Source organism: Hippopotamus amphibius, chromosome 13 (assembly GCF_030028045.1).
Source record: "Hippopotamus amphibius kiboko isolate mHipAmp2 chromosome 13, mHipAmp2.hap2, whole genome shotgun sequence".
NCBI lineage: Eukaryota > Metazoa > Chordata > Mammalia > Artiodactyla > Hippopotamidae > Hippopotamus > Hippopotamus amphibius.
The window spans coordinates 39,746,628-39,760,082 of NC_080198.1; the positions used below are offsets into that span (position 1 = coordinate 39,746,628).

Consider the following 13,455-nt stretch of genomic DNA (forward strand, 5'->3'; position numbering starts at 1 on the left):
GCAGGTGATAGATAATAAGGTGATGCACTTCCCTCAGAGGAGACGGTGAGGATGAAGATGCTGCATATAAACGGAACAACGTTCATATTATTTTCTGATTGTGTAACTCAGGCTGGGCCTGGTGTTTAGGATAGTCTGCTGTTATCCTGTTCCTAATTCCCTTCCTTCACCTTATATACACTTTATCCAAAATCCCAAGTCATTCACAAGTTGGTCTTGATTAACCGATACATTCTGGTTATTCTTGCTCCTTCCATAGTTTTCCCTTGATTTGCCCGCCACACCTTTATGTGTACTCATCGTTTGTATGGCTTGTAATGTACTTGGCATTTGTTTCTTTTATCTCTGTCATTCCCTACGTGGATAGACTCTTCAACACTGCCTAAATCTGTCCTAGCACTGTGGCACAGGCACCCAGCTTTAACTGCTGATGCTCAGTGGTGTAAGAGCAGCGGTAGTGTCAGCCCAGCACCTATTCTTGCTTTCTCTGAGGTGATTTGATCAAGTTGTCCTGCAGCAGGTGGGCCTCTAGGGCTCCTCTGCTGTACTTTTGCATAATTGCGTTATAGAGCACAGGAAGGTGGGCCAGAAGGCCCCAAACTCGCTGTCCTGTTTATTCTGAGGCATAAGGTTGATATATTATACTTTTAAAAAATAATCCCCCAAAGACAGCAGACCACCTCTTCCTGACTCTTGTATCTCACTGGGCTTCTCTTTATTGACAGCCTGTAGTGAAAGGCTCCTCTCTTTGAGTCCTGGCTCAGGGAACAAACACTAGAAATAGATGGTATGAGGCTTGAAGCTTTGTGTGTCTTTCTTAAGAGAGGCCTTTTTCTGCGCACTGACAGAGAATTCTACACTTGAGTTATCTCCAGTACTGCTCTGTGTATTTTAGTTGCCAGTTAGCTATCTGGTAGTCCCATCTCCCAAGTTTTCCAAGCTTGAACCTCAAGCATTCTTATTTCCAGCTGTCTCAGGACTAGGCATAGTCCTGAGACAGCTGAACCTTATACAGTTGACCTTATATAGATGTTAATGTCCCTAGGTTTAAAAAAGAAAAAAAAAAAAACTATATAGATTCTCTTTCCTTATTCTGTAGAGAGTATAATTCGTCCTTATAGATAGCTTCAGCCTTGGTTTGTGCGCATTAAACTCTTCTTCATTTGTAACTCTTTAAAGCCAAGCCCAGCAGCCAGACCACTGAGCTGAAGAATTAATGAATAGCTACCACCATATCTAAGGCAGGATTGGCTAACTACAACCAAATCTGGCCTATCTCCTGTTTTTTTGTAGGGGCCATCAGCTAAGAATGGTTTTTACAGTTTAAGTGGTTGGGGAAAACGCAAAAGAATGTTTATATCACATGAAAATTATGTGAAATTCACATTTCAGAGTCCATAAATAAAGATGTATTGTAACAAATAGGTTAAATAACCTATTTGTTTAACCTATTTGTCACATATTCTCTGACTGCCTTCCTGCTACAATAGCAAAATTGAATACTTGTGACAGGCCATATGGCCTGCAAAGTCCAAATACTTACTATCTGGCTCTTTACAGAAAAAGTTTGCTGAAAGTTCTAAAGACTCGGTGTGAAACTAAATGCAGGAGGTGTTTTCTGTTCTTGTGACTAGCCTCTCCCATCATACATATCAAAGCAATAGGAGATGAAGGAGTGGTGTATTTCCCCCATCATGGTTCTCCAGGGCCAGTGCTTCATGGCTGGGGAGAGAGAGAGAGATTTTTCTGTGAACAGGACTTGAAGATTCTAATCAGAATTCCTTTTTAATGGTGATTACACAGTTGTGACTAATACCCCTTCAGGCATACCTTCCCACATAGCCTGTGCATGAAGCTCAGTCTGGACTGGGCTGTGGTCCTTGGACTGTGCACTGACTTGCTGTTAAAGTCCTTCTCTCCACTCCCTGTGGTCTGTGCCTGGCATTTTGTGTCCTCAGGAAGATATTGGACAATGCATTGTTAACCGAAACTAACCAGAATGAATGCCTTCTTTTAGGATGCTTTTTATAAAAATTGATTAATTAATTTATTATTTATTTGGCTGCATTGTGGCACGCGGGCTCTTTGTTGTGGCACATGGGCTTCTCCGTAGTTGTGGTGTGCGGGCTCAGTAGTTGCGGTGCATGGGCTTAGTTGCCCCATGGCATATGGGATCCTAATTCCCCAACCAGGGATCAAACCCTTGTCCCCTTCTTTGGAAAGCAGATTCTTAACCACTGGACCACCAGGGAAGTCCCTAGAATGCTTTTTTGTTAATTGCTTCTTTTTTTTTTTAATATAAATTTATTTATTTATTTTACTGGCTGTGTTGGGGTTTTTTTTGCTGTGCGTGGGCTTTCTTTTAGTTGCGGTGAGTGGAGGCTACTCTTCGTTGTGGTATGCGGGCTCCTCATTGCCATGGCTTCTCTTGCTGCAGAGCATGGGCTCTAGGCGCGTGGGCTTCAGTAGTTGCAGCACATGGGCTCAATAGTTGTGGCTCACGGGCTCTAAAGCGCAGGCTCAATAGTTGTGGCGCACGGGCTTAGTTGCTCCGCGGCATGTGGGATCTTCTGGAGCAGGGATCGAACCCGTGTCCCCTGCATTGGCAGGTGGATTCTCAACCACTGCACCACCTAGGAAGCCTGGTAGTTGCTTCTTAAAACTACCTACCTATACCAGAGCTTAGGGTAGTCATTCACTCCACAGGCCTGCCACATTATCTTCCTGCTGCACCCCCCCACCCCAAATTAAAAGCAGGACAGTGAGATTATTACAGATTATTGCTCTGTTGATCTTTCATATCCTTTTGGAGGGTTAGGTATTTGTCTGTATTTAGCAGTCTCAGGCTGTGAGTTGACTCCTTTTTTTCCTAGTACACTTACCTTAGTACTATAAATCTCCCTCCACAGGTCAGCTACCAGGCCCAGGTTCCATGATGCCTGGGCAGCCCATGCCAGGCCGCATGATGCCCACCATTGCAGCCAACATCCACCCCCCTGGGAGTGGCCCTACCCCTCCTGGTATGCCTCCAATCCCAGGAAACATCTTGGGACCCCGGGTACCCCTCACGGCACCTAACGGCATGTGTAAGTAACCAGGTGGGGGATGCATTACCCCCGGGTCTTTTGGGGAGGGCCGTACACAAGGGAGGCAGGCTTTTTGTTCTGTGGGGTTTGACAGGTCCATGGACAATATGACCTGTAAGATTGGCTTCCAAAAGACTGGTTTTGGGTCATTGCTCTTCAGCACTCCTGATGGACAGGGACACAGGTGATGAGTGCAGAGTGCTCCCAGTTAGTCGGGCTCGTATGCCATAGCCTTCCTGGCGTGCACTCATGACACCAGGGTCTTGGGGAAGGCCAAGGGCACACCTTGCCCATGCCTGTTTAAGCCTATGTAATTTGAATCTTGGTAGACATACAGAGCTACTGGTCATTATATTTCCCGTAGGAGCCTTTTATGGATACAGGGTTTAAAAGTGGTAGGTGAAAAGGAAAGAGGAGGATCTGGTTTAGGGCAGGAATAACAAGTAAGTTTCTTGTAGCCACTCTGATATATTGGCAGTGGCTGCTTAGACTAAGGAAGGAGTACTCAGGGGCTGTGTTGAGAAGGAATTTGAGGTCTTAGCAGGCTCCATGGAGAAGGCACAAATGCAGCTGAATGATGTCTGTCTGGTGGTATGTGCAAAGCCAGCTCATTTCTGCCATGCGGCCCTTGTTCCGCTCCAACCCTGGCCCCCAGAGGATTGCATCAGAGCCTGGCCTCCCCTTTACTCCTGTAGACGAGGAGTAATGATCCCAAAATGCAGCCGATAGTGACCCAGCCACATCTGTGAACCCACCTCCATTTAGAAGTCATGTGTGTGAGGAGGAGTTAGCTCCTGTTCACAATAGAGAGGTAGGATGCATAGGAATTCCTGGCCTCCAGGAGCTTTAGTTGGGAAAATAAGACATGAACAAATGGATAGTAGTATAGGATTTACCATAAGTTACATGAGACTATGAAGTGACTTGAGTTCACTGTAGTTATCTGGGAGACTTCCTAGGGCCAGGAGACAGATTCTGTCGACAAAGGTGCATCTCCTTTCTCATTGGACCCCCAGGGGCAAGGACAAAGTAGGTGCACAGAAGAAAGACAGCAGTTGAGCTGGGTCAGTATAGGATTACAACAATAGAAAAACTGATCTCTGTTGAGTCATTGGTCAGAGGCCGTAGTCTAGTGGATACCTCTTTTCCTTGGCAAGGAGATCCTTGCCTTGCGCCCCTTACAGGTGGTATACAGATGTGATGGCTAATAAGGAGGTTTGACCAGTTTGCCGTCTCCATTGCAAAGATAATGTCATTGGTCTTTACCACTGTGATGTCCTGCTGATAACCTGTGATTTGTGTACAGGATTCCATCCTAAAGGGCCCTCAGTGGAGCACCTTGAGAATGTGGAAGGTTTCAGGCGCTCCCCATCAATTGCCACAAATGAATTTCAGGGATTCTGAGCCACTGACTTGGCTCCAGGGCACTGGGTAGGCCTCATCAGGCAAGTCGCTTCCCCTCTTCAGGCCTTAGTTTTCTCCACTGAAAGATGACACAAGGGATGAGACCAGCGGGCTTCAAAATGCTTTGAAGAGCCTTAGCAGTTTGGTGGAAACCTCCTAGGGGGAAGGTTGGGTGAATTGACTGGTAAACAAGGCTGCACTTTAATTATTTGTTTCATATGTTTTCATTTCTGGCGAAATCTAAAAGTTCAAAAAACCCTGGATTAAGCTATCTCTAGGGTTCTTTTGTACACTAAAGTGGCTAAAGTTTAAATAGGAAAGAGCCCCAGACATTCATACAAATTGTTCCCTTTAGGACCTGACCTAGTTTTGGCCAAAAACCCAAGGACTGCAGTTCAGGAGCTGTGGGGCCTCCCAGGAGTGTCCAGCTTGTCAGCAGCTGCCTCAAGTGAAGCTCTCTGGCCCTGGTGGAGAGAGTAATAACAGCAAGAAGTTTCTGATAATCTGTCTTGTGCCCAGCTAGGCTAGGCACTATGAGAGAAAGAAAAGAAGACACAGAACTTGCTCAGGAAGGAGCTTATCATTTAACTGAAGAAATAAAATTAGCAGTGAGGATCATTAAAATACAATAAAGTCAAAATATAATTAAGTTTTGAAAAGGTCTGGAGTAATTCTTGGAAGGGATGGGCCTTGAAGGAGATCGGGGCAGATTCAGACACCTCCCACTCCCCCAGCCACACGGGTCGAGGAAGCAACATGAGCAGTGACCTGGAGATTCAGATGGACCTGCCCCAGGTAGATCACAGCAGCAGCAGTGCCTCACAGGCCATAAAGAAACTTTTCTTAAGTCATTTTTCTCTGAATGGGCTCTTTCCCAGGCCCCTGTGTTTCCAGCAATGACGAGTTACTTTTGGATGTGTTTGCAGATCCCCCTCCACCGCAGCAGCAGCCGCCACCTCCACCACCTGCAGATGGAGTCCCTCCGCCTCCCGCTCCAGGCCCACCAGCCTCGGCTGCGCCCTAGCCTGGAAGATGCAGGGGACGTACACGCCCAGCGCCACCAGCTGGAGTGGGGATAACGACTTGTGTTGCTCAGCTTCCTTGGGTTTCTTTCAGGATTTTTCTTCTTGCAGCCCCAAGCACGCATCCCATATTCCCCATTCCTCTTGCCACCCCTCTCTGTGCTCTTGACACCTCTTGTGTTAGGTCATCCTCCAACACTCAAGGGGAAGCCTGTGGTGACAGTGTGCCCTAGTCGTCCTAAAAACACTCAGCGTTTTCCTGTCCTGGTGTGGGGTACACTGACAGTTTATCTGCAGGATCTGTCAACATTAGCATTCTCTATCATTTTTGCTCTCCTGCAGTTTTTGTGCTTTGTCTTACTTTTCTGTGGATAATGCTTTATAATCATTATCTTTTTTTCTTATCTTTTTTTTTCCCTGGTCATTATTGCTTTAAAGGAGAGCATCCTAAGTTAACAGGAACCAAAAAATAGTGATGGGCAGAGGGGATAGCCAGAGGGGACAAACCTTAAGGCATTATAAGTGACCTTATTTCTGCTTATCTGAGCTAAGAATGGTGCTGATGGTGAAGTTTCATGAGACTTTTGCCACACGTTGATGCACCAAAATTAAAAGAGATGGGAAAGGACCCCACTGATTTTATCCCTAGTGAGGATTGTGAGAGCCTCCAGCCTGCCTGGCAGAACATCCCCCTTTAGTCCCTGGTAGGGGAGAGCACAAGCATTTGAACAGATCCACTCCTTCCCCAGGCCCACTGGTTCTGGTTTTCTATGCAGATGGTTTGTTAGATTTGGGCAGGGGTGGGGGGTGGGGTGGGGAGGGGGGTGTTTTTCTGAGGGCAGTGTGAGCCGCGATTTGGGAGGTATTCCTTAGTTCCCTAGACTAGCCAGGAAAGTTTTAGGAGTCTAGGAAGGTGGCCACCCAATGAATCTAGCCCACTATTCATTACTTTGTATGCATTCTTTTTTTCTCGCTCTTAAAAAAAAAAAAAAAAACTTAAAATAAAAAGTAAGTAGATAGTGCTGATAAACATTTTAGCTCATGGAACTTGGTTAGGTTGGCTGGGGGTGCAAGTCCCCAAACTACCTCTTGCAGTAGCCAGGGTGAGTGGGATTTAGTGAAGCGGTACTTTAGGTTTGGGGTGGGATTGGAGAAGTGGGGCAGGATCAACAGCCTCTCATCCCTTCTCCCTTCCCTGTCTGAGATCTCACATTCCATCTATCACAGGGTTGTCAAGGAGATGCTGTGGGTACCAAGGAACTCACTTGGCAATCAGAGCATCGTGCTTTGAGGGTGGGGTGCTCGGGCTGGGAGAGTGGAATGCCATTCCAGAGGAAGAGCCACAAAAATGCCTTAATATGAGCCCAGTTTCTACCCCTGCTGATGAGTGAGTGACTTGAGAGTTCTTGGTTTTCTTGTCCTTCTTCCCCTGCCCTCTGTCTTTCCATGGGTGGGGAAAGGGTGTTTTGGGTAGAGCGTGATTTCCAAAGCACCTGGCCTCTTCACATTCTCAAGTGGCAGTTTCATTTAGAATACAAAGTGGAACATCTTTTGGATACTTTTTCTATACTATAAAGCTTTACGTATGTGAGGGTGTGGGAAGGTGTTTATAAAACAGCTTAGAACTTTTTTCCTTAATATCAGAAAGCAAAAAAAAAAAAAAAAAAAAAAATTAAACCACAATTAAGATTTGCCTTTCAAACCCTCAGGTGTTACCTCTAACCAGGTGGCCCTGGTCACCATCAGAGTACTGGAACCAAGGAGACCTTGTTCCTTTTTTGAGTTTATTCTAGACTCTTGGAGTGGAAATGAGCTTGTTGCTACTGGAGTTTAATTAATTCCATTGCTTTTGACTCCAGAAAGACCCCAGTGCCTTTTGACAATGGCCAGGGTTTTCCCTATTTTTCCCACCAGTCTTTCCCAAAGGAAACTCATTCCAAATACTTACCTTTTCCACTGAGGTCTTAGAAGGAAAATGGAATTCTGGTTCATACTGTGGTCTCTTGTAACCTCAGGTCTTTAATGTGATCACTTTCAAATTTAAAAGATCCAGGTGGAAATATTTTTACTATGCTGGTGATAATTCTATAGAATACCTGAATTCTTAACACTGTTATGTTTCAGTATGTGGTGACTTTTTCTTTTTATGTCTTTGATCTAGTTTCATTCCTGTAATACAGCCATCAGATTTTGAGGGGGGGGGGTGAATAATATGTGGTTTTTGTACAAACGTGTTTCTCTGTGTTATTTTGGAAAAGTGAAGGGAGGGAGTTTTGGGAGATCAGAAGAAATTCATCAAGAAGGCCTAATAATCTCCCTCTTTTTCAGTGAATAAATGGAACGTCATTTCTGGATTCTAGTCCCATTCTCTGCGTTCATATACCAGTTTCTTCCTGTGTCCTAGGAGGAGTCTAAATATTCAGCCTCACCTGGTCTTGGTCATCAGTTAAAGTTCAGTGGCTTGGGTTTCCTGACTGACTGACTACCTTCTCATCTTCATGAGGCTTAAGGATCATATGGTTGAATGTGCCTTGCACGCTATTTATTTCCTTGGTCAAAGTGAAGAAAGATGTGTGGAAGTTCTTCAGGAAGGGTGGCCAACATCCTGGCACCTCCAAGAGAGGAGTTCTGCTTGGTGCACTAGAGAATGTTTGTCAGGTTGCAGTTTGGATAGCCTCGAGTTGGAGGCAGGCATTGAGGGCAGATGATTCTGTGAACTTTGATACGCTCTCATGGATAGCCTTTGAGCACACATAGGTGCAGACTCTATGCAGAAAACAAACCAGTGCTTTCAAGATGCTTGTGAACCCAGTGAATCAAAAGAAGCGGATTCTGTGTCTGCCAGGAGGTAAACACTTGGCTCTTCGAGGAAGTGTGTGAGCTTATTGTGCTGTGCTTTCTGACCTGTTTGACTTTCCTCTAGTAAAGAGTGCTAGAGCCAGCTGGGTGTCCCAGGACTCCTATACTTCCCTCAGGGTGATGAGGGAAGTTAATCCTTGATTCAACGTAAAGATTGGTTTATAAACTTGAGTGTGAATTATTTTTAGAGCACACCAAGACATGCACAATTAACCAGGTTTCCACAGGTTCCTCAGATCCTTCCTGTGGATGGAATAATTCCCCAAAATGCGATTAAGAACAGCAGTTTTCCAACTTCAGTGCAGATCAGGATCACCTGCGAGTTTGTTAACATACAAGCTTCTGGGCCCTATCCTCAAAGCTTCTGATTCAGCAGGTCTGGGGTGTGTTCTGAAATTTTGCCTTTTTAACAGATCCCCAGGGGATCCTGATGCAGCTAGTCATGGGATCACCTTTAGAGAACCACTGGTTAAGAAGGTTGTATGGTAGAGCAAGCTCTCTGCAGTTCCTGACAGTCGTTCTGTGAGCCTATCAGTGTAGTAAACATTTGAGAGCCTAGTGTGACAGGCACTAGAACTTGGATGCAGTCATAATTATGAATAAGGTAAGGCAAGGCCCTTGTACTCCAGGCCACTTATATTTTTTGTAGAAAAATGGGGGATACGGTAAATGGTCTGGGGGATACCAGACCATAAATAGTTTAGTTAGTGCTAAGTGTTCATGAAGTAAAAACAACAGTGTAATCAGTTGTTTTCTGGGGGACAATGTATATAGTCTGTGAATTGGATGTTCTTCCATGATTTCTGTCCTGTGAAGTTTGGTAAGCTGAGGGTTAACTTTCATTCCTAAAAACCTCCACCTGAATAATCAGAACTCTTTCATCTGGATACACAATGCCAACTAACCCCTGTTCTCTCTGCAAACCTCTGCCTGTGATTTTTATTATAAAGCCCCTGCTTTCTACAGTTTCAAGAGCATAGTTGTTATTTGGTTGCTCCACTGTTGTTGAAGGGGGGCTTCTTCCAGGAAACAACATGAAAGCATCTTGATCCCCTGTTAATGAGTTATCTCCACTTAAGTCATCTTTCAGAAAGAGATGGAAAGACACATTCTTGAAGGAAATGCTGCCTGCCTTTAAGCCCAGGACCCTTGATGTTGGACCTCCTTGAGAACAGCTCCCCTGAACTTCATTTCCCTGTGGCTCGCTTTTATTATTAGGAAGCACCTTTGATCCTGAACTCCTTAAAACAGAGCTGAGACAAGACTGCCATACCCAAAGGGTGACTGAAGGGGTAGAAGGAAAGAGAGTTCTATAAATCAACCTAAACAAAGATTCCAAACTTAATTATAGCTACTTCTCTCTTGGACCACCCATCCCTATTCCAACTCTCACAGGACCCCAGCGGAAGAGAGCCTTGTCTGGTCCCCTGTCTTGTTTCTGGCCTTCCCTGCAGACCCAGAGCCATCTTTACTCCTTTCTGCCCCCAGAGGCCTTTCCAGCCCCTTCCAAACCCATGGGGAGCAGCCAGATGACTGATTTCTGGCAACCACCTTACACCACCACCTGCCCTTAGGGTACAGCCTTTGCAGGCCTCAGCAAAATCACCATGCCCTAATACAGTACAGTGACCACTACTGTCAGACAGCTGTGACATGAAGAAAAACACCTCCCACTCTGATTCTGTAGCTGTCTTCCCTCACTATCAGGTGGTCCCAAAGGGGTTAGAAAGTGGGCAGGGCTCTTGATTTCTCTGGCTGGTTTGGCCCCGACACTGATGGATTTCCCACGGCCATCCAGATTGACTGTGTTCCAGTCTGCATATTCTGCAGTAGCTATGGTGTTGCCGAGAAGCACTTAGGTTGCCTGCTGAGGCAGCAGGACTCTTCTGCAGACAAGCGTGGTTGCTCCACGTCTGAGGCTGTATTGACATGTGCTGTGTGGCTTTCTCCCAACTGACCTGGCTTTGAGGTAATGAAGTTCAGGGGCCTTTCCAATTTTGTAGCAGACCCACTCCCCAAACAAGATGACCACCTCCAGAGCTTAATGTCTTTTTCTAAGATGAGAGCACTTGTGCAAATTGAGACTCCAGAGTGAGGAGGTGGTGGTCAGCATGAAGAACTCAGGCCCCCACCCCTTGGCTCTTCCCTTCTTCCTGATAGCGGTGCAAGAAGGACCATTCCCAGCAGCCCACCACCAAAAATGTCACAAAACTGACTGCCCTGCAGTCCAGAACCAGGTATCTACCCAGCACACTGGCGGGAGAGATACCATGCTAGATGTCCCTCTCTGACTTGATACAGGACGTGAGTCTAGACCGCCATATTGTACTCTGTTAAAAGAACATAGCATTAACTTTTAAACACCCAGGTGGAAGTGGGGGTCAGGGGGAGAGGCTGGGTTTCCATTCTGCCAAGTGAGGCCCTACCTCTGCATCCTGATTCCTCGTCTAAAATTAAGAAGCAAGAATGAAAAGCCTCCATATTAAAATGAAAAGATTTGAAAGCAAGATCTTAGTTCAAATCCTAGCCTTATCACTTCATTAGCATAATCTTAGTGTCCATTTGCAAGTGTGTAAAATGACCAGTAAAACATTAATCATATCGTTGTGCAGAATAAGACAAATTAGAGCACTAGGAAAACCAAAAACTCAGAAAAATGGTAGTGGTTACTACTGAGGACTTAAAGCCAGGAACTGTGCTGCTTCCTGTTCAGACTGAAGTATGCCCCCAGCCACGGCAACAGAATCAGCTATGCCCTGGACAGCATCCCCCTGGCCAAGCCAGTGGCTTTCTATGCACAGGGCAGCAGGCTGTAGCCATGGCAATGGGCCTTGTGCCTCCTTGGTACTGCCAAACCCAGTGGGAACTTAAGAGGCATACGGAAGCCGTTGCCTCAAAGCATCCCTGATGCCCAAATGCACGAGACTTGAATGTGGGGACATGGGTGTAAGTTCTAGATAGAGGTCAACTTCCCTTTCACTCTCCAGTTTGTATGCCTACCCTAGCCATGTGCCCAGAAAAAAAAATAGCATTCATTTGACACTGTGGTTACCACTTTCACGTATATGAGAGGATACTGACTCTCCCAAGGTCACACAGATCTGACGCTAATTCCTGCTCTTGCAGCCACATTCCGCTGCGTTGATGAGCTGCTGCTGTCTTGTGGAGATGTCACCTAACCAGATGTGCTATGGTCAGTTCTGAAACTGCTGGTGAGATATGCTAGGGAGGATCAGAATGAAACTGAATGGCAACAGCTGATTTTAAATCCCCAAATGAAGAAAGTAGTAACAGAATCTCTCCAGGGAAGAGAAGAAGGTCATTGAGGAAGGAGATACTTCATATTTTCTCTTATACCATATGCTTGTTTTATACTTAATTCAAAAATCAAATTTAAAAGGATATATTTAAATACTTAGCAAAATATATTAAAATGAGCTAACAAACGAGTAGGTAGAGCTTTAAGAGAGGGGTGGGGAAAGGACCCCCACTCAGACCTTGCTTGTGAAAAACACAGGAGCAGTTGTCATGCTCTAGGCAGCAAAGGACCCATCTGTGAGGCTCCCTTCTGGCAAAGACTGGCCTCAAGAAGGAGGAAGTAAGCATGTCTACCAAGGGCCTCCGCTCTGACAACCATCACCCAGGAATCAAGGAGACAGAAGAAGAGCAACACATAGAGACTTGTATATATGGCAAAAAAAAAGATGCAGAGAAAAGCTACAGGAAAGCAGAGATGGTGCTGGAGGGTGCGTTAGTGCCTCTCTGGCAACAGGCAAGTGCAAAGCCCTACCTGACCCTCTGGCTCAGAAAAGATTGTACTATTTCAAACTGGTATTTACTGTCCCCAGTGGCAACATGAAGCCATGGTAAGAGCCTAAGCAAGTCAGCCCCTTTTGCAGGAAGCTCCAGACCCACCGTTCTGTGGTGGGAGTAAGACGGTTGCCATTCATTCATTTATGCCTCCTCCCCACCTTAGGGAGCCTCCTTCTGCACCTGGCACTGTACCCTCCAGTGTCTTGCAGTCCAATAGGGAATTACTGCAGACAGACAGTGGGATCAGGGCAAAAGTGTCTAACTACTTGGGTCAGGCTGAGAAGGCTTCAGGGATGGGAAGGTGATAGGAACTGAGCTTTCTGGGTTAAGGAGTTTGCCAGGCAGACCTGGATAGGAGGGAACAACCAGGACAAGCAAGTAGACTGCAGCAGATCTAGTTCCAGTGAGAGAAACAAGCTTTGAATCAAGGCAACCCCACCCAGAGACATGTGCTAGAGAGAGATTAGGAGAATCTCCATCTTGGTCACTTATGTGGTTCCCTAGTGGCAGAAATGCGAGTGTTTCTCAAATACCAGAGCTGCCACATCTCAGGCAGTGACCCCAAATATCATTTGGGTTAATAGCAGATCAAGAGGCAGACTGTCGGTTTGGTGGACAAACTAGGTGACTAGGCCGCGACTCCCCTATCAAGCAGGGATCCGGCGATGAGTGTTTCTGGACCATGTAGTGAGTTTTGGACAGACTAACACGTGGCCTGGCGTCTGCGTGTCCCTAGGCTGTGATCTAAGCCACTAGCGACTACCCACCAACCTGAGCTTTGGTGGCCCGGGACACACGGGGGACGACGTATGCTGGAGAGGGAGGAAGGATCCGGAATCAAAGGCTGCTCCCCACGCTGCCCTGAGGAGGGAAGAGGGAAGGCAGGAAGGTCTTTCCCCCTGCGCAGGATGCGTTCCGGCGGGCCTGGCTGTGCGAGGTCTGGGGCTTTGGCTGCAGACGGATTAAGTCTGATCCGATTAGAGCCTGGGAGGTCCACTTCGCCCCCTAGCCTGGCGCTGTCAGCGCCCGCCCCGCCCTCGTGGAGACTCGGAGACCTCCCGAAGACCCTTTTCCCGAACACGGGGTTGGCGCAGAGATCCGAGAGGCTCCGTGCGCCCCGGGTTTGGCTCCCCGCCACAGAACGGGCTCGGGCTTCCGCCCCCCGCGGCCCTTCCGAGCCCCGCCCCGAGCCTGCGGGTGTCTGGGCCCCCGCCTCTGCACTCGCCGCTCGGCGGGTGGGTTCCTGGCAGGTGGGGGTCCCGTGCCAGCCC

At 46.8% G+C, this 13,455-nt stretch overlaps 1 protein-coding gene across 2 annotated transcripts in view; it reads left to right on the plus strand.

Annotated features, from left to right (window-relative positions):
* The window catches only part of SMARCC1 (SWI/SNF related, matrix associated, actin dependent regulator of chromatin subfamily c member 1), a 186,057-nt gene extending 178,868 nt beyond the window's left edge, over positions 1-7,189 (plus strand). For both annotated transcript variants that reach the window (XM_057704810.1, XM_057704809.1), the window contains exons 27-28: positions 2,910-3,086; positions 5,417-7,189. In XM_057704810.1, coding sequence (XP_057560793.1) covers positions 2,910-3,086; positions 5,417-5,514 — 275 coding nt within the window. In that variant the 3' untranslated portion in view covers positions 5,515-7,189. The remainder of the gene's footprint in view (positions 1-2,909; positions 3,087-5,416) is intronic.
* Positions 7,190-13,455: the final 6,266 nt, after the last annotated feature.